Genomic DNA, 21,510 nt, shown 5'->3' with positions numbered 1-21,510 from the left:
AGAGAGAGAGAGAGAGAGAGACGTACAGAATTTTCTCCGTAGTTTCGATCCCTCTCAGTACGCGAGCGATTTGTGAGACCTTCCGGCTACTTGAATGTTCTGCAGCAATCTAGAATCGTTTGCTCCGAAAAGGCTACTTAGTGAGCGTCTGCCGTAATGGTTTGTCCGCGCTTGTTTTCGGTAAAGCAAGTCAAACGTATTCGAAGTTTCGTTTCGCAGCGCAGTATACGTTAGCCTAAAACTTACTGGCAGATTAAAGAGTGTACGCGGCAGGGATTTGAACCCGGACTCCGGCTTTTCATGTGTAACACTCGTACCAAATCGATAAGGCTTTACTGCCCCACTCAGCTCTAGAGTGTGAAGGTACTTCTCTCACAAACGTTAACAAGCTTACCTAACTGGATTAGAGCTCGTGGCAGAAGGGATGAGCTGAACAATGGTTCCGCAGTAACCTACGGTTTATTCCGAGAATGAACCGTTACCTCTGAAACACTCGACGACTGCTAGCATAGCAAGTTGAGCACGTAGGTTTCTGATGAGTTTGGGAAAACGAAAGACAGGTAAGGTCAGATTGAAGAACGGAGTCGAGCAGTAAAATGTGTTCAGATTGTGTGAGGATTTTGCAGGGTCGATTCGGCACACGTGCACAATTGCTCTTTGTGAACAAACTGTCTTCTGCATATGATAACGATTTCCATCAAGCGGAGCCAGTGTCGTGTTTTTGCCAATGAGGGTGAAGTACCAGCGGGGAGCATCAGAAAAATGCACGTACCCCTTTACTCCTGGTTTCAACTCATACTTAATCAGTTGGCACTTTTCTGTCATTTCGGTACAGCATTACGTGACTCATACATGAATCTGACATGTGAGGCAATCAATGGTAATTAATTGAAACCCTGAGCTGCCGACAGGTGTTGTTGATATACCTCGATGGGGACAGCTGAAAATGTGTGCCCCGACCGGGACTCGAACCCGGGATCTCCTGCTTACATGGCAGACGCTCTATCCATCTGAGCCACCGAGTACACAGATGAATAGTGCGACTGCAGGGACTTATCCCTTGCATGCTCCCCGCGAGACCCACATTCCCAACAGTCCACTGTTCTGCAGTCGCGCTATTCATCTGTGTCCTCGGTGGCTCACATGGATAGAGCGTCTGCCATGTAAACAGGAGATCCCGGGTTCGAGTCCCGGTCGGGGCACACATTTTCATCTGTCCCCATCGAGGTATATCAACACCTGTTGGCAGCTGAGGGTTTCACTTAACTATCATTTATTCTAGAAAAGCTGCACGGTCATCAGTGGTATCTGTTCTTTCGAGAGCAGTTGCTATCTTCGTATAAAGTGAGGCAATATTTGTTTCTAGGAGCAGTGAAATGTTCTTCAGAGGGGAATACCTTGTGAGATGACTGGCCACTGAGTCAATATGCTCTCGAGGACGGCTGCAATTCCTACTCACTTCCGAAGAAATTTCGTGTTGAGAGTGGCGTGATGCACGTCACTCAGTTTTGTGAAAGGCAGCTAGCGGGAAGACATGCCTAGCATGGCTGATGCAGCGGAGGAGACCCGTTTCACTGTTCCCGGAACGCTCGTGCTGCGTGGACCGCTCCCGGCGAACGCCATCTTGGGCGAGCGCCGAAGATGGTTATCCAGCTGCATACAGGAACAGTTACCAGCGGCATTCCTTTGCTATATTAGCGGTACTTCCTGAGAAAATCAACTGCATTTACAAAAATTAACAGAAACTGAAAAATCAGTACCTGTGTGTTGAACGGATATTTTATAATTTTTGATATCGTAACGGAACGAGAGCGACCGTATAAAACAGTTCAGCATAAAAACAGTCCAGATTGCAATAATTATTTATATAGTAATTCCAGTAACTTATTTCGGTCCAAGGGACCATCTGCGGACTGGAAGCTCTGAAACGTATAACGAAATAGTAAATAAATAATTTTTATGATCTGGACTGTTTCCTATTATACTGATATTTGATTGATAAGTGACTAATTATGAAGGTAATGAAATTGACTCCTGGTAGTGGAATTTCATGACGATTATTAGGTGCAAGTGGCCGCTTCGATCTGTTAAATCCCAAAACTCTGCCATAGTGTCTTGTAGAGTGAGATAATGCTACACTGTGACGCTTTCATAGGACAGGAACGTTGAACTCGGCAACGCTATAGGTGTTGTTCGAAAGAAGGTGTACCTCTATTCATATACAGACGGCCGGGGTGGCCGAGCGGTTCTAGGCGCTACAGTCTGGAACCGCGCGACCACTACGGTCGCAGGTTCGAATCCTGCCTCAGGCATGGATGTGTGTGATGTCCTTAGGTTAGTTAGGTTTAAATAGTTCTACGTCTAGAGGACTGATGACCTCAGAAGTTAAGTCTCATAGTGCTCAGAGCCATTTTTTTCTATTCATATACACAACCATTCGCAGTGACACACACAAAGCTAACTTGTAAAAAGACTTAATCATCCACATTATAAAAATAGGTTGACACTAAGTAAAGGACAGAAATCATACCTCAGTGTTCCGGTGCGAGACAAAAAGGAATCGAAATGTTTCTTTGACCCAGTGAAGAGACAGGATTTAGGATACTCGGTTAAAGGCCCACTTCGTATTGTACAATTGCGGACAAACAACCCAAAACGAACGAAATGTACCCTAGCTAAACCGGAAAGCTGTGACACTTTAAAAATACGCGCCGTACCACTAGTACAGCCCAGACAACTCTTTTTCCTAGAGCGGTGATCGTTCAGTCCATTGCCCGGATATCCCCCGTGAATAGACTCAAAGTTAATTTCCATCTCCGTCCTTAACCAGTGAGACCTTACGGACTGTGTCTAACGACGGTTGAGTAATGATGCATTCCTTCAATTTCCACGGCAGAACATCATTGTATCGGCACGATTTCACCTCAGAATCTAGCAACAGCTGTGATTAAACCATTGTTTCCCCTGTATCCCTTCTCCCAAGGGTGCTAGCCTCGTAGAATTATGAGAGGAAACTCTCGAAGTAAAGATGCATTTATTGAAAAATTTAGGCTTTCACTCTGCTAGAAACGTGTTGCTGTTCTCTTTAACTGAGCGGAAACCCTAGCCAAAAGTTCTGTGCAGGTTAACAGCTCGCCGCAAAAACAAAATCTTCTAGCAGGCAGCGGTTACATAAATGAGGAACAATGTAAAACACTGCAAGTCCTTGTGTAAAGCTGACGTCCGTCGTAGTGTTATGAGAAATCCAAAAAGGCGCAAAGGCAAAGTGTAGTCATATTTCGCGACATAGTTCATGTTACTAAATACTTCTCCCAAAATGTCTTGCTGTTGCCTCTCTGGATATTATATCCTCTACTTCAGCCATCATCAGTTATTGAGCGGCCCAAACACCAAAACTCATGGACTACTTTTAGAGTCTCATTTCTTAATCTAAGTCTGTGAACATCACCTGATTTAATTCGACTACATTGCATTGCCCTATCTTTACTATTGTTGATGTTCATCCTATTCCCTCTCGAAATTACTCCTTCGCTTCCTTTTCTGCTTGCTCAGTGCACAGATTGAATAACAACTGTTCTCAACTACGGCTTCCCTTTCACGTCCTTCGACCCTTACAACTGCAGTCTGCTTTTCCGTACATAGTGTCGTCGTTGAGTGACTGGGAGGATACAGGAGGACGTCGACAAAATTTCCGGTTGGTATGATGAATGGCAGCTAGTTCTAAACATAAGAAAATTTAACATGATGCAGATGAGTGGGAAAAACGAACTCTCAGTGTTCGAATACAGTATAAGCAGTGTGCTACTTAACACAGCCAGATTGCTTAAATATCTAGACGCAACGTTGCAAAGCGACATGAAATGGAACCAGCGTTTGAGGACTACATTGGGGAAGGCGAATGGTAGATTTCTGTTTATTGGGAGACTTAGGAGAGCGAGGCTCCTCTATAAAGACACCACATATAGAAAGCTAGAGCGAGTGTTTGTCATCCCTAAAAGATCGGGTTAAAGGGAGTCACCGAAGCAGTTCACAGGCGGGCTGCTAGACTTTGTTACCGGTGGGTTCGATCAGCACGCAGGTATTACGAAGATGTTTCGTGAACTCAAATGAGAATAGCTGGAGGGAGGGCGACCTTCTTTTTCGAGGGACGCTGTTGAGAAAATTTCGAAGTTTCAAATAAGTGACTGCAGAGCGATTCTACTGTCGCCGAGTTACATTTCGCGTAACTAACACGAGGATAAGAGAAATTACACTACTGACTATTAAAATTGCTACACCACGAAGATGACGTGCTGCAGACGCGAAATTTAACCGACAGGAAGAACATGCTGTGATATGCAAATGATTAGCTTTTCAGAGCATTCACACAAGGTTGGCGCCGGTGGTGACACCGACAACGTGCTGACATGAGGACAGTTTCCAACCGATTTCTCATACACAAACAGCAGTTGACCGGCGTTGCCTGGTGAAACGTTGTTGTGATGCTTCGTTTAAGGAGGAGAAATGCGTAGCATCACGTTTCCGTGATTGTAGGCTATCGCGATTGCGGTTTATCGTGTCGCGACATTGCTGCTCGCGTTGATCGAGAACCATCGACTGTTAGCAGAATATGGAATCGGTGGGTTCAGAAGGGTAATACGAAACGCCGTGTTGGATCTCAACGGCCTCGTATCGCTAGCAGTCGAGATGACAGGCATCTTATCCGCATGGCTGTAACGGATCGTGCAGCCACGTCTCGATCCCTGAGTCAACAGATGGGGACGTTTGCAAGACAACAGCCATCTGAACTAACAGTTCGACGACGTTTACGGCAGCATGGACTATCAGCTCGGAGACCACGGCTGCGGTTACCCTTGACGCTGCATCAGAGACAGGAGCGCCTGCGATGGTGTACTCAACGACGAACCTGGGTGCACGAATGGCAAAACGACATTTTTCCGGATGAATCCAGGTTCTGTTTACAGCATCATGATGGTCGCATCCGTGTTTGGCGACATCGTGATGAACGCACATTGGAAGCGTGTATTCGTCATCGCCATACTGACGTATCACCCGGCGTGATGGTATGGGGTGCCATTCGTTACACGTCTCGGTCACCTCTTGTTCGCATTGACGGAACTTTGAACAGTGGACGTTATATTTCAGATTGTTACGACCCGTGGCTCTACCCTTCATTCGATCCCTGCGAAACCCTACATTTCAGCAGGATAATGTACGACCGTGTGTTGCAGGTCATGTACGGGCCTTTCTGGATACAGAAAATGTTCAAATGCTGCCCTGGGCAGCACATTCTCCAGATCTCTCACCAACTGAAAACGTCTGGTCATATGTGGCCGAGCAACTGGCTCGTCACAGTACGCCAGTCACTACTCTTTATGAACTGTGGTATCGTGTTGAAGCTGCATAGGCAGCTGTACCTGTACACGCCATCCAAGCTCTGTTTGTCTCAATGCTCAGGCGTATCAAGGCCGTGATTACGGCCAGAGGTGGTTGTTCTGCGTACTGATTTCTCAGGATCTATGCACCCAAATTGCGTGAAAATGTAATCACATGTCAGTTCTAGTATAATATATTTGTCCACTGAATACCAGTTTATCATCTGCATTTCTTCTTGGTGTAGCAATTTTAATGGCCAGTAGTGTAGTACTTGTACGGAGGCATAGAGACTCGTTTTTCCGTCGCTGTGGCCAGGAAGGGGACGGAGTACCGTCCACCATGCACCGTAGAATGGGTTGCAGTGTATGTATGTAGATGCAGACGACGGTTCAAATCCTCGTTCGCGATTTGTCCAAGTGGCCCCAGGCAAATGCCAGGGTGGTTTCCTTGGGAGGTCACGAACGACTTCCTTCCCCATCCTTGAAATATTCAGAGCTTGTGCACCGCCTCTAATGACCTCGATGTCGACGGGATTTCTTCCTGCCTTCCTTTTGTCTGAGGTGACTGATTTCAGCTGAACAACTTTCTTGATCTGGTGCGTGTGGTCGGATGACTTCTTCGACTACCTTCGATCAGTCCTCGCCGTGAGCTAACGCCTTCTTCCTTGTCTGTTGCAGGATGGGCAGCTTCACATCGGCGCCGAAGATCCTGAACGAGGACACGCAGGACAGCGACGTGCAGCTGCCGGAGCGGCTGCCCCGCGAGGAGCTGCTGGAGCGCTGCCGCCAGCAGGTGGCGCCGCTGCCCGCTCTGCTCAAGAGGCGCTTCCGCCGCCTCGGCTGGAGCCCCGACCCGCAAGGTAAGCGAGCACACTGCTGTCGCTCTCTCGCCCCTCCGACGTACACTCCAGAGCAGGCCTGTTCAGGAGGCCTGGGTGGTGAGCGCTCGCGGAAAAGTGGAGCTGTCAGACGTCATTATGCAGTGCAGGGGCAGTGCAAACTGTGCACTGTCTTCAGAGGAATGGCTGTGTGTTAAAAAGTTTATCGTAGTCTTAGACGCAAGCGTATGTGCTTACACCGACATTAAAAAGGTCGTGAGATACCTCATAATGTCGTGCTGGATCCCTTTTGCCCGGCATAGTGCAGCATCTCTATGTGGCATGGACTCAGCAAGTCGCTGGCAGTCCCCTGCAGAAGTATTGAGCCTTGGAGTGTCTATACCTGTCCATAATCGAGGGAGTGTTGCCGCTGCAAGATTTTGTGCCTGAACCGACCTCTCGATTATGTCCCGCAGATGTTCGGTGGGTTTCATGTCGGGTGATCTGGGTGGCCAGATCATTCGCTCGAATTGTCCAGAATGTTCTTGAAACCAGTCGTGGAGAATTGTGGCCCGGTGCCATGGTGCATAGTCATTCACGAAAATTCCATCGTTTTTTTGGGAACATGAAGTCCATGGCTGGCTACAAGTGGTCTCGAAGCAGCCGAACATAACCACAAGACCCAGTCTACGGTATGTAAACACAGCACACACCATTATAGACCACTAGCAGCTTGCACAGTGCCTTGACAACAACTTGGTTCCAAGGCTTCGTGGGGTCTGCGCCACACTGGAACCGTATGATCAGAACTTACCAATTGAAATCGGGACTCACCTGACCAGGCAACGGTTTTCTAGTCGTCCAGGCCCCAACCGTTATGGTCACAAGCCGAGAAGAGGCGCTGCAGCCGGGCGCTGTGCCCGAGCAGTTCTAGGCGCTTCGGTCCGGAACAGCGCTGCTACTACGGTCGCAGGTTCGAATCCTGCCTCGGGCTTGGATGTGTGTGATGTCCTTAGATTAGTTAGGTTTAAGTGGTCCTAAGTCTACGGGACTGATGACCTCAGAGGTTTAAGTAGTTCTAAGTATAGAGGAGTGATGACCTCAGATGTTAAGTCCCATAGTGCTTAGAGCCAGTTGAACCACTTGAACCTTCAAGACTCCGTCTTCCGCACATATTGTGCATATGAGGCAGCTCATCCATTCCATCAACAGGTATAAAAATACCTCAACTCAGAACCCTGGATTGAGATGTGGTCGTACCTATTGAGGTATGGATGAGCTGTGGTGGCCGGCCTGAGTGGCCGAGCGGTTCTAGGCGCTACAGTGTGGAACCGCGCGACCGCTACGGTTGCAGGTTCGAATCCTGCCTCGGGCATGGATATGTGTGTGATGTCCTTAGGTTAGTTAGGTTTAAGTAGTTCTACGTTGTAGGGGACTGATGACCTCAGATGTTAAGTCCCATAGTGCTCAGAGCCATTTGAACCATTTTTTGAGCTGTGGTAGTCTTCCGGATGTGCTGCTCATCGATTCCCGCATGATGGGCGTGAAAGTGGAGCTTTCTGGATTCTAAATCGGTTGCTGTTGAAATGGAATGCAATAAATACAGCTGTTTGGGTATAGGAATAAAAAAAGGACAATATACCATTTATTTTCTGCTGTGGTTAGCCATCTAAATGTTCAAAAGTGTTTGCATTCCTAATGGACCAAACTGCTGATGCCATCGGTTCCTAGACTTACACACTACTTAAACTAACTTATACGAAGAACAATACACACACCCATGCCTGAGGGACGACTCGAACCTCCGGCGGGAGGGGCAGCGCAATCCGTGACATGGCGCCTCGAACCGCGCGGTTAGGTATCTGAGACCTCTTCTATAAAAAAATAATTTAAAAAATTAGTTGTGTGTGGGCAGTTCGGGCCATGCCCAAGGCTTTTCATGAAGATGTCGTGATGAAATCATAAAAACTGTTTCGTTATTTTCCGTATTCCGCCTGGAAGGCGGCGCGTGGGTCTGCTCCTGAAAACTGAAGGGAAGGCCGAATGTAGGAAGCTAGGAGGAGCAGGTGAAGGTGAAGTACTTCGGCACTGCGTATAATTTTAAATCACCTTTACTATAGGAAGAATATGAATACATAACTTTGCACTGAGGAGCACGTAGGTGCGAAGCCGGATGTATCAAAGCTCACAAAAGTTACACAGGCAAAATCTGTAGTGGGTCGCCCACTATGAAATAGGAACAATGTTGCCTGGTCGTCTACTCGGAATCAAATGGGCTGAATCTGGAGCGGCGCTCGTAGAGCTGCACAGCGCCGGCTAGAGGACGCTGTCGTAGTGCCAACCTAAGAACTTGCATCTACGCCGTGACATCTTAGCTATCGATACCACGGTACTGACCAGTAGTTCAATCGTCAAAACCTTTAATACGATGGTTACACATAATAGTACGTTGGTTGCACAATAGACAAATCACAGTTCGCAGACCGCCGTTCTCCCGTTCATTTCACTGACCTTGATCGGGCAGGCCGACCGCAGCTAGTCTGGTTCGCTTTGGTCCTTGTATCATAGCCGGCGGCAAACAAGGTCACGTTCTCGACAATGAGCGGCAAACGAATGAAACGGCCCACTCGGCGTGGCAACTTGCGAAAGAAGCCGCCTCATAACGAGCAAGTAAAATGAATCATCTAAAATGCGTCTGAAGGCTACTCTTCGTTATGTCTGCTGTGTCTGTATTAAAGTGCGAGGCTACACTACATAAAACACTTCACCATCTTTTTTCCTAACTTTCGTATCCAACGGTCAACCGAAAATATTGTTTTTAAAAATAATATTTTTTTCAGATTAGAATTACTGTCGATCTGAATATTTTAGCGTGGCACTGAAATTTGTAAAATTATCAAATTTTATAATTTTTTAAGTAGTTCCATTTCGAATGGCAGGTATCTGAGGGACATAGCGTCAGGAAACAGAAACAGAACATCAGTTCAACTGCATTTGATAAATCTGATTGGAAATAGTTTTGATTCTTTTTTCCCCACAACAGTAACGGCAGTTTTGCAGCTTATTTCACCTACTTTTCTCCGAAACTAATGACTTTTTGGTGGAAGTTCGGTTTTGGCAAAAACGTATTATTTTCATCCCTTTGTTTGACATGTCTTGCCATTACACTGGCATCGTCAATGTACACGTATTTCTTTAAATGATAGCCTATTAAGTCAAATGTGTCTATCTCCGCAATGTATGCATAAGCCTCCTAATAACAAAAAAGTAGAGTTTATAAAAACTCTCCTTTTTGATTATTGTAATTATGTTTAAATAGTTATACGTCTTAATAACTGACATGTCAAGGGATATTTCAATAGTCAAAATAACGAAGAGAGTAGGTAAGAAACCCCATAATCACACAGTAGTGACTAGGATTTTTTTTCCTTTTTGGTGGGATGAAGGGGTGGGTAAGCGTAAAGGAAATTGTTTTTCTCCAAAGTGAACGCTGTCAGCAGGTGTAATGTCCTCCAAAAGAATAAACAGAAAGAGTAAATTTAGAATTTCGACGATACTTAATAATGAGATGAGTTGGGTACTATAAGTGAAAAAAAAGTGCGGTTCTAAATTATAGAACATACGCAGTTTATTTTCATTTATAAGAAATATTTCTCGGATTTAGCAACTGAAGAGTCGATTAATGTCATTTTGAATTGGCATTGATAATTCCAGCAGATTATTTTGTCCCTGTTTGATGCCTCGTGTATATAGTTATAGGGCCTACTACTATTTATGAAATATATAGTAGCTAATTTTTGTTTTTGTTTCGCAGCTTTCGAGGAACCTGTCAACAACCCAGACTACATAAGAGTCTTCCAGTGGAACGTCTTGTCTCAATGTGAGTAGTAACTCCCATACGAAGTTAACATTACACATATTGCAAGATAAATAATTACCCGATACACTTGAAAATTTCGCCTGTTACTGAAAATATCCGTCCTCAATTTTCAGCTCTTGGACAGACGAACGACAACTTCGTTTGCTGTCCTGACGACGCACTGGAGTGGCATAGGCGGAGATACCACATCGCTGAGGAGATCGTACAGTATTGTCCAGACGTCATCTGCTTGCAGGTTCGTTTCTCTTCTCTGAGTGGTTACTAAGCTAATCTATAACTATTTCCTCTCTACTGCCAGTCACTGCAGATCTCCTTAAGACACAATGCAGTATCCATTCGCTCGTAGGAATGTTAGCAGTCTTGGAGAACAAGATGAATTTGGCGCGGGGGCAGTTATTTCCGTTTATCGTATTATGTGACTAGACATAATCGTTATTTTCAGCATCACGGAAACGGGTCACTGATGACATACAACTGAGGCGTGACGTAACAAGCGACAACTAAAGCCTCCAAGCTTTCCTTGTCCCCGGTAACACGGGTATTAAAGCTTGTGAATTTCAGCAACCATATGCTTGTATGTTTGCCTCACATAGCTGCTGAAATCTACACTGGTGTGAATGATCTTTACCGATTTATAATGTCAACAGAGTATATATTCAATTACGGAAATGGCTGTATTGCCATTCATCTAGCGACTTCAATTTCCAAAAATATGGTGTGCTTCTTTTAACACTGGACACATCACTATAACCACAGCTAAATGCTTTATAGGCACATCCTTTGGGCGCTGCTGGATACTTAAATATGGTCTGTAGCACTCGAACCATAATCAGTGGAAATGTGCGCATAAAAAGTTTTCGATCGTTAAAACTTTTCAATGCAGCTATTACAGACACATCAAAATGTTACCACTAAGACTTGCTTGAAGTCACTCTTACCCAAGAAAAAGGTCATTGGATCGAAACTACGCAGTATATAGATTTTTTGTTTTCTCTTTGCAGTTTTCTTCGCGGTTTCACTTAACTCAGACGGAAACATTATTTTACTTAGTTAATACACTCGTTGAAAATTTTAGATAAAATTACGCCCTAGCAAAGTTATGAGGTGGCTATCGCCCGAAGAAAAGAATCATTTTTGTACTGATAACCCACACAACATATTTATTTTTTTACATCTACATACCTACCTCGCAAGTCACCGTATGGTGTATGGCGACAGTAATTATCTTTTCTGTTGCACAAGCAAATGGAACAAGGGACAAACGACTGTCTGTATGCCTCCGAACGAGCTCTAATTTCTCTTATCTTGTCTTCATGGTTCTTACGCGAAATTTACGTTGGTGGCCGTAGAATAATTCGACAGTCAGCTGCTGACGCGGGATCTCTAGATTTTCTCAGTATTGTTTCGCGAAAAGAAAAGCATGCCTAATACTCCCGTGTTAATCGAACCTATCGGTAAGAAATCTAGCAACGCGCCTCTGAACTGCTTCGGTGTCTTCCTTTCATTCGACTTGGGGGCGGGGGGGAGGGATCCCAAACAGTCGATTTATATTTAACAGTGGGTCACACAAGTGTTGTGTACGCGGTCAGATGAGCTACACTTTCCTAAAATTCTCCCGATAAACCGAAGTCGACCATTCACGTCCCCTACTACCATTCTTACCTGCTCGTTCCATTTCATATCGCGTAGCAATGTTACCCCTGGACATTTAAGTGACATGACTGTGACGTACTGCATTCGTTCCTACTCATCTGCATTAAGTTAAATTTTTCTACTTTTCGAGCAAGCTGCCGTTCCTCACTCCAAATAGAAATAATGTCTAAATCATTCTACAGCATTCAACGACGACACTTTCTCGTACACTGCAACGTCATCAGGAAACAGCACAAATTGCTGCTCACTCTGTCGGTTGGACCATTTATGTATACAGAAACCAACAGTGGTTCTGTCACTTCTCCCTAGGGCGCTCCTGACTATACCCTTGCCTCTGATAAGCACTTGCTGTCTCGGGGAACTTATTGATTTCTATTATTTGAGAAGCTTCGAGCCACTCACATACTGACACTCTGTTCCGTGTCCACTGGACCTACATTAACAGTCTCCAGTGGGGAACCGTATCAAAATATTTCCAGAAATCTAGGGATACGGAATCTGACTGTTGCTTCTCATCCATGACAGCTGAGTTTCGCCCGAAAGCTGATTTCCAAATCCGTGCTGATTTGCGGGCAGACGCTCTTCTTTCTCGAGGAAATTTATTATATTCGAACTCAGAATATATTCAAGAAATCTGCACCAAACCGATGTTAAGGATGTTGGTCGGTAATTTTGCGGGTCCGTTCTTTCAATCCCTTGGAACTTAGCGCTGGGCGAGAGAATCACCATCATCAGGCCGAAAGCAAAAAAACTTTCTTTTTTTGCAAAGCTTTCTCCTCGGAAGACGGTGAACTTTTTTGCACTGTATTGTTCGCAGTAAATACTTCGCGTTACATGAAAGAGCCACACAGCTTTTGGGATCGTCGAATATAAAACATAAAAACTAGCTGTTTTCCTTTGGAATAAATATCTTCTGAAAGTATTCCCTCTAGATTACGCATACATCGTTTCTGCCAATGTTGGAGACGGCTTTTACCGAAATTATAAACTGTAGTTGCTTATTTTGACGAACAGTGCGAAAGAGAATATTTTATCCCTTTGCGCGATCATAGACTCGGAAGAATTTTCTTCTTTTTTCTAGCAAATCCACTGCAGGAAACGTCAGAGGAGTACCTCACAGTTTCGCAGTGAAATTGGAATTGATATTGTGCTTCTACCAAGGAAGAGCCATACCTGACCCAATTTCGTTTTAAATGTGAAAACTTCTTATAATAAATGCTGTAAAAATGATGCTCCCGTGTATTATGTGTTATCTGAGGTTACCAAAGATTACAGTTATTTTTGGTGATCTTTTTCGATCGAATGATAGCAGACACTACCAGTAACAATCACAGGTCGTAAATTCACCATTACGGTGGCACGGACATAATCTGTCACCTTCTGGCCCCAGCTAGTGTATTTTATGCTAAAGGCCAAAGAAAATACATCTATTAGCTCACATTAATTGCTTGAGCTGAACAATCAGAGATGGGCTGGTTATCTTAGACAATATTTTTCTGTTATGTTTACTGTGAGAAAAAAGACACGTGTGCGGCGCATCACATGTGCTACAGCAGCACACTGTTCGGGCAAAAGCCCATTCCTGAAGACCCCCAAACACTACCGCTTACCAGATAAATCTTCGTTCGTCACTGTCTGCTGTTTCATGGCCGTTGCTCTACGATCTGTGGTTATCAACCATTTTGCGTAATTCCAAGCCCTGTACCCTCTGTACTGGATAGCGTTACATACAAGTACGCAGTTACTCTCCATACTCACTACTCCAAACAGCTATCTAGTATTCTAGCATCAATAGTGGTTACTAGACATTAGAGCATTAAATCCTAAGTTACTCTGCCCCACTCTCCTCAATCTCGTCTTACCAAAAGCATTCATGACAGTTCTTTCTGTGATGCAAGCATTCGCCTGTGCAATAACTTCCCTCTTAACGTTAGCGAAATTGCAGTTTTCGTGAGTTCCAAATATAAACTAGTTGATTTTCTCTTGAAATAATGGGATGTCCCATCTTGAGTCCATATAAACCATCAACACAATGTTGTTACCCTAAAGTTTAGATACGTTGTACGTCTTTTACTTCTTTTCGTCTTTCTTCCTTTTTTTCCACTGGCCTTACATCCTAACTTTGTATTTTGTCTTGCATTATACTAATCGTAAGAAAAAATTCTAATATAGACTGTTTACATATTATCATGTGTTGTCTTGGTCTAGTGCCGTGCTTGGTGGTTATTGGACACTCATTCGATAGAACCGGGATTCAGATCCCCTACGGGCCGTCAAGACTCAAGTTTTTCATGGTTTCTGCAAAGTGTTAAATGAAAATACCAGGATGGTTCCTTTGAAATGAATTTCGTCCTTCTCCTCGCGACGTACGAGCTAGGATCCGTTTCTAATTACTTTGCCGTCGGTGGGACGATAAACATAATCTTCCTTCCTCTCTGCTTTGTTACGTAAGTGACTATCGGTAGAAACCAATTTCGACTGGGTAAAGGGACGAATAAATAAATATTATTCGTGTTATATTCGCGGAACACTGAAAAGTGAAGCTCTGTCACAAGCCATCGCACTGTAAAAGTAACGTACAGTGTAAATTATATTGCGAACCCTGAAGCTGTGGGTTACATTTTTTTTAGAAGATTCGAACATGAAATCGATGTAAAGGGGGTCAAACAAAATCGTGTAACGTGTGTTAGGAAATAACTCAAACAGTAGAAGTAAAAGATGTCCCTTTCACACCCCCCACATTTCAAAGGCCTAGTATGTATGATAATGAAATTACAACATATGTCAGAGCATCTCAAAGAATTTATTTGATAAAAATCAGAATACGAACCATTTTCAGCACGACAATACCTCGTCTGTATTCAGTTTCTAGCCATGTTCTTCGTAAATGTCCTGTATCACAGTTGCAGTCGCATAATCACTGATACGACGCCATAGCACAGGAAGATCGTCCACTATGGTCGCAGACACATAGTCGTTCACGAATCCCCAAACAAGAAATCCAACCGGGTAATGTCGGGATAACGCGTCCCGATACAGCAGTTGGGAAATTTAGTATCCAGGCACTTGCAAATATCCATTGATCAATACGACGGAGCTCCGTCGTATTTGGATTGCCAATCTCCTATCTGAGGGTATACAAACTGCTCCAACATGTCCAGACACACTGACTCATTCATTGTGTTTTCTGCAGAGAACAACAATCCTGTCATGCATTAGCGAGACTTTTAGTTAAGAACTATCATAAACGTGTTCAGTGACAGGGTGGGGATATTGCGGATCCCGAATCCAAACTTTATGGCAATTAATCGTTCCTGATATATGAAAGGTTGTCTCATCTGAGAATAAACATGTTTCCTGGAAGTTGGAATACATGTAAATGCCCGGCAGCAATCCATGGCAAATTGTCGGCGGTATGGTTTGTTGTTCGGCCTCAGACGCTGAAGAATTTGCACTTTTTAAGCAAATAAACGAAGGCGCTGGTGTACTACTCGATGCAGCGTTGCTCAGGGTACTTTAAGTTTCCTAGATACCTGCTGATGCCCTCCACTGTCTCTTCAAAACACTTCGTCGTGCACCACCACAGTGTTTCAGAACACTTCCAAAAACTTATCATACAATTGCTCAGTTGTTTTCACATCAGCTGACTCACATCCATACAAACTACGATAATTTCTTTGCACAGTAATCGTCGATTTTGTTTCTGCAAACCGCGTTATGCTTTCGTACGCTGCTGCGGAATCGCCATTTTCACTTCATGAGATCATGCTGCAGTCAAAGTTGCAATAGGTGGCACGTCTGAAGCAGGAATATAAATTCCTTGAGGTGCTCTAACACGTGGTGCAATTTCATTATCATGTCTACCGTAGTTTTTCCCTGGGCCTTTGAAATGTGGAAGGTCTGATAGGGACACTCTCATTTCAGATAGAATATTTATGAAATCTGCTGAACTTCTGCGGCTCTCTTTGAAGCGTCTCTCCCCCCCCCCCCCCCTCTCTCTCTCTCTCTCTATTTATAGTGCATGGAAGATTCTGGGAGATCGCTATTAAGCAAAGTTTTCCCAGTATATCACGGTAAAGAAAATTAATGACTGTTGTACACTTCTGTGACGGGCGAGAGAAACGTTGATAGACGGCAAACGTAGGCAAAAGATAAAAGACACTGAAATTAATTATCACTGATAATACATGCTAGTTAAGCATCCGTTTACGTCGCCGCCCAATAATATCGTGGGGCAGAATACCACCAAGCCACTGAAACGACTGCCAATGTCACTATTCGACAGTAATTGATCCATCAGCTTAACATTATTCTTACGTAAAGATACACGCAAGAAATGAGAAGATATAATCGGCAATTCTATCTCTGATTCGATTTCGAGATATTCTAATAAGCAACGAAAGAAGTCGATCTACCCTCGAACAATCCTTTCTTTACTGGCTGTGAACAGACACAAATATTGACACACGGTAATAGTTGTTATCACAAGAATCAATGAAGTGTGCTTTTCTAAACAAACTCGACTTACACACTTCAATTGAGTATCGTCTATTTAACCAAATGCAGAGGTTCATAGAAATAGTTTCTTATACTTTGTGGTACCCAACAGGGAAAAGCGCCACAGACTGGCGACAATAAATGAAGTGCATAATCATCGCTTGTTTCTTTATCGATACCATACGTTGTTCATTTCCTCTTGGCTTTCTTAGTAAATGTGTCTGGCCAAACGATACCATCAGGACTTTAATTACAGAACGCATTTCTTTATATAGAAAAAACAGAAAACGTTGCTATAAATTACAGTATTAATACATTTCTATGAATTCGGTTTTCGACTCACTTTGGGGGCAAGGCATCAGTGTCTTTTATAAATAATGATCATATATATCGTTTTATCTTCTTCGCGTACTGACGGTTTCGGGCTTACGTGCGTTGCAGGAGGTGGACCACTTCAGCTTCCTGACGAAGGTGCTGGGCTCGCAAGGCTACAGCGGCATCTTCTACCCAAAGCCCGACTCCCCGTGCCTCTACATCAAGGGCAACAACGGGCCCGACGGCTGCGCCATCTTCTACAGACGCGACAAGTTCGAGCTGCTGCACTCCGACTCGCGCATCCTCGAGGTGTGGCGCGTCCAGAGCAACCAGGTGAGTCGACTGTGCAGCCACTGTAACGGTTCCGTCTGTAGGCTGCAACACCACCAGAGCAGGAGCACCGCTCCGTATTCAGAAGGTGTCTTGTGGCATACACTGGGGAGACAAAGGTCATGGGATAGCAATGTACACGTATACAGATGGCGGTAGTATCGTGTACACAATGTGCAAGAGGGCAGTGCATTGGCTGAGCTGTCATTTGTACTCAGTTGATTCATGTGAAAAGATATCCGACGTGCTTACTGCCGCACGATGAGAATCGACAGACTTTGAAAGCGAAATAGCAGTTGGAGCTAGATGAATGGAATATTCCATTTGCAGTCGCTAGGATATTCAGTATTCAGATATCCACGTGTCAAGAGTGTGCAGAGACTACAACATTTCGGACATTACCTCTAACATTGGGCAACGCAGTGCCGGACGCCCTTCACTTAACGATCGAGAGTAGCGGCGTTTGCGTAGAGTTGCTTAGAGCTAACAGACAAGAAGCACTTACAACCACAGAAATCAATGTTGGAGGATGACAAACGTTACGATAGAGCTGCGAAATTCGACATTAATGTGCTGTGGCAGCGTACCACCTACGCACAAGTGCCTTTGCTTAACGGCACGATATCGCCAGCGGCGCCTCTCCGGCGTTCGTGACCATTTCGGTTCGATCCGAGACGACTGGAAAATCGTGGCGTGATCAGATGAGTATCGATTTTAGGCGGTAAGAGCTGTTAGTATGGTTCGAATATGCCGCAGACCCAAGTTGCCAACAAGGCACTGTGCAAGCTGGTGGCGACTCCATAATGATGTGAGCTGTGTTTATATGGAATGGACTAGATCTTCTGGCCCAATTTTCGCCTACCTGGAGACCATTTGCAGCCATTCATGGACTTCATTTTCCCAAACAACGATGGAATTTTTATGGATGAATATGCGCCACGTCTCCAGGTCACAATAGTCCGCGACTGGTTTGAAGACCAGTCCGGACAATTCGAGCGAATGGTAGACCACCCAAATCCCCCTACATTTATAGGACACGCAAAATCCTGCGCCGCCAACACTTAACGCAATTATGGACGGCTACAGTGACAGCTTGGCTCAATATTTATGCAGAGGAGTTCCAACACTCGTGGAGTCCATTTCAAGTCGAGCTGCTGCACTACGCCGGGCTAAAGGAGGTCCGACACGTTACTGGGAGGTATTGCATGACTTTTGTCGCTTCAGTGTACAAGACGTAGATTTATTCTAGCAATATCGCTTGTTTCATGTGTGAGTTGTTTCTGGATGCTTTGTTCGGTAGCCCTTTGACTAAGCCTTAAAAATAATGGTCTACCATATTCCAGTGCAATTCCAATTTGGCAGAACAGAGTAAACTGTAACCTTGCTACCTTCTGGTCGACACTTCACTTGCAGTCATCAGTGATGGACCCAAAGTAGTTCCATGTGGACGGTGGGAATACGGGAGTGCTAGATAAGCGAAATTGTAGGAAAGGGGGCACACACACACACACACACACACACACACACACACACACACACACAAATGCACCACGATTACTTCAGGTACCTCTGTCACTGTTTGTGCAAGTCCTTTCAGAGATCAGTTGTACCATGCAGCGTGATGTTCAAAACCAGCTTTCGGTTGAAGACATCTTTAGTGCCGTTGGTTCCTCGACAGATGAGTCACTTTTGGGGTCCTTAAGGACCATGAGAATTCCTATTTCTGGTTTAATACCAGGTTTTTCCGACTTTTCTGCATTTTCTGTTGCTTTCATTCTGTGGTATTTTCACTATTTCTCTTCCTCTTTCCATTTCTCTGTAGTTGTCTCTGTTTCTGAGGCCATCCCTTTATTTCTTTTCGTTATTTTCTTTTATTGTCAAATCCATGTTTTGTACAAAAGTTCTGGATTTTATCACGAAGGTAGCTGACAACGTGACTTTGCCCAGTTAATTACATGTCCCTTCTCTCTCATAAACTTTCATTTATAAAGCCTGGTTTTTGTATTTATATGTATGGTTAGTTGAATGATTTCTCGTAAGATCCAGGCGTTTGATTGTGACCTCCTGTAGATTTGATTCTTTCTAGAAGTTTCTGTAGCCTTCTGTTTGATAAAACAAGCACTTCGTGACCATCAGTCCGACTTCCAGTGACGAAGACTATACATTTTAGACACATCGATCGTTTCCTATTATTTTTTCACGTCATCCTACTCACAGCTCTGTCGCAAGAACACTGGAGATGTTCAGTTCAGAGTATCTTTTCAGACAGTAGTTCATGAATGTACCATGTTGTCCGAACACTATCATGAATGTACCATGTTGTCCGAACACAATCAGTTTGACAATAATATAGGTGCCTTTTAAATTACTTTTCGTGTCAACTAGTTCACACTCAAACCACTTCTCAAAGTGGCTAGGGATGGCTACCACAACAGTATGTTTTCTGGCCAAATGTTTGAGCAGAGCGATAAGAAAGCTCCCTAGAAATTACGCATCGGATTTTTGTCGGAATTTTCAGAGCGTAAGAAATAGTGGGAAATGGACAAATGGGTTATAAATTCGACCAAGGTCAGATCTAGCTTTGCGATAAATATTTAATTGCTTGAAGGAAATCGGGGTAATTATGTACAACTTCGTGATTTGCGAGAAAATTCGAATATTTCACGAACAGCTGCTCCCAGCTATGTAAATCAAGTGTCGGAAAGTTCATGTCTTCAAGCATTAGCTATTCTCCGCATAGCAAGGCACATTGGCGTGGAAATTTGCGGAATTATTTCTTTGCTGTTGCAAGAATAAAATAAATATCGAATTACAGCATAAACTCAAGCTCTCTGCTTTTTTTTGATCTGTATACTTTTAAGTTGAGAGAATACCGATCGATATTTAAATATATTATATTTCATGCTTTCGTAACAAAATTTACAATAAGGTTGGGAAGAAACCGGCAAATGTTATGTAAAATGATTCGTCTAAAAGTTAGAAATAAAACAATTACAGAAACATTTGATGAAACTAAACTATTTTACTTCTTACTTTTAGACAAACTATTTCACAAAACGTTTATCCGTTTTCTGTTTTTTTTTTTTTTTTTTTTTTTTTCAAAACCTTTCTTAATACTTACGTGGATGACGTGACATTGCTGTAGAGGAAATGGAACGCGCGCGGCGTTATGAGTTACACGAATATGTGGCTTAGCTGGGGAATGAATCTGCCATCAGTGCGCATGCACAAACACGTCCGACCTCCTATGGGAATCTCGGAAGAGGGAATATGGAGGAAATGGACAGGGACTGCGGATAGATGGAGATAGTCCGTGCACTGGCGATAACGCGGTGTCCCGGATGGCGCAGTGGTCACCGCATCTGCCCAGTAAGCTGGAGATCCCGGGTTCGAATCCCGGTCTGGCACGCATTTTCACTCGTCGCCGCCGATTCCGCGCCATGTCCCAATGCAGCTGACAGCAGTGACTCCTACACTTTCTTTTCCTTTCTTCCCCTCTCCACCTTCGATTTATATTTAGTTGTGAGTTATGTTTTTGGTAAAAAATCATTCATGTTCAAATGTTTAGAAGTGTGTGTTTGTCGTTGCGGTGCAGGTGGCGGTGGCGGTGGTTCTGCGCGTGCGCGAGACGGGCCGCGAGGTGTGCGTGGCGACGACGCACCTGAAGGCCCGCCAGGGCGCTCTGCTGTCGACGCTGCGCAACGAGCAGGGCCGCGACCTGGTGCAGTTCGTGCGCGCGCGCGCCGCCGGCCGGCCCGTGCTGCTCTGCGGCGACTTCAACGCCGAGCCGAGCGAGCCCGTGTACGCGACCGTGCGCTCCTGCCCGCACATGCGGCTAGCCAGCGCCTACGCCGACGGCGCGGAGGACGGCCGCGAGCCCGCCTACACCACGTGGAAGGTGCGCGAGGAGGGCGAGGTGTGCCACACCATCGACTACGTCTTCTACAGCAGCGACGCGCTGCGCGTCGAGGCGCTGCTCGACTTCCCCAGCGGCGACGAGATCGGCGAGGGCCGCGTGCCGTCCTTCGCCTACCCCTCCGACCACTTCTCCCTCGTCTGCGACTTCCGCTTCGCGCACGCCGACGCCGGCGCGGCCGCCGAGTCGTAGTCGCAGCGGCGGCCTCTCACCTCGACAGCCAGACAGTGCTCGTTTATTTATTTTTTTAAAAACGTGTTGTTGTGCACCCACTATTTATATATTTTTCACTAGATTAGGCTGAACGAGCGTGGACGGTTTTATTGCACTCGGGACTGCTTTCACAGCAGCGGACGGCAGTGTGCGACGTGAGTGGCATAAGTTGAAGTCGAAACGGCACATGTATAACATTATAAAAATGTCTTTCAATAAAATATTTTGTACATACACTAGTGTCATTTTTCTTGAAAGACCTCGCAGTCCTACTCTCATAGCACCCTTTAATTGAGTAGCCACCAGACCGAACCGACAAAGCCTTCTACGACTGGTGAATACTCAGTATTGTAGAACACTCAGTATAATGTCGTTTATTGAAACTGAACTACACTTCTCGAACAATCACGATATACACACAAAGCCAGCCGAAGTGGCCGTGCGGTTAAAGGTGCTGCAGTCTGGAACTGCAAGACCGCTACGGTCGCAGGTTCGAATCCTGCCTCGGGCATG

At 44.8% G+C, this 21,510-nt stretch overlaps 1 protein-coding gene and 2 non-coding genes across 7 annotated transcripts in view; 2 read left to right on the top strand and 1 right to left on the bottom strand.

The window, feature by feature from the left end:
- The window catches only part of LOC124613109 (nocturnin), a 374,316-nt gene extending 353,085 nt beyond the window's left edge, over positions 1 to 21,231 (top strand). For all 5 annotated transcript variants that reach the window (XM_047141717.1, XM_047141714.1, XM_047141715.1 and 2 more), the window contains 5 exons: positions 6,054 to 6,235; positions 10,008 to 10,073; positions 10,187 to 10,308; positions 16,665 to 16,871; positions 20,464 to 21,231. In XM_047141717.1, coding sequence (XP_046997673.1) covers positions 6,055 to 6,235; positions 10,008 to 10,073; positions 10,187 to 10,308; positions 16,665 to 16,871; positions 20,464 to 20,976 — 1,089 coding nt within the window. In that variant the 5' untranslated portion in view covers position 6,054 and the 3' untranslated portion in view covers positions 20,977 to 21,231. The remainder of the gene's footprint in view (positions 1 to 6,053; positions 6,236 to 10,007; positions 10,074 to 10,186; positions 10,309 to 16,664; positions 16,872 to 20,463) is intronic.
- On the bottom strand, positions 952 to 1,026 carry Trnat-ugu. The gene has a single exon. It is a non-coding gene; the product is annotated as a tRNA-Thr (tRNA).
- Positions 20,204 to 20,276, top strand: Trnat-agu. The gene has a single exon. It is a non-coding gene; the product is annotated as a tRNA-Thr (tRNA).
- Positions 21,232 to 21,510: the final 279 nt, after the last annotated feature.

The sequence above is a fragment of the Schistocerca americana genome, chromosome 4, assembly GCF_021461395.2.
Source record: "Schistocerca americana isolate TAMUIC-IGC-003095 chromosome 4, iqSchAmer2.1, whole genome shotgun sequence".
Classification (NCBI taxonomy): Eukaryota; Metazoa; Arthropoda; class Insecta; order Orthoptera; family Acrididae; genus Schistocerca; species Schistocerca americana.
This window is presented reverse-complemented; position numbering and strand designations above follow the sequence as displayed.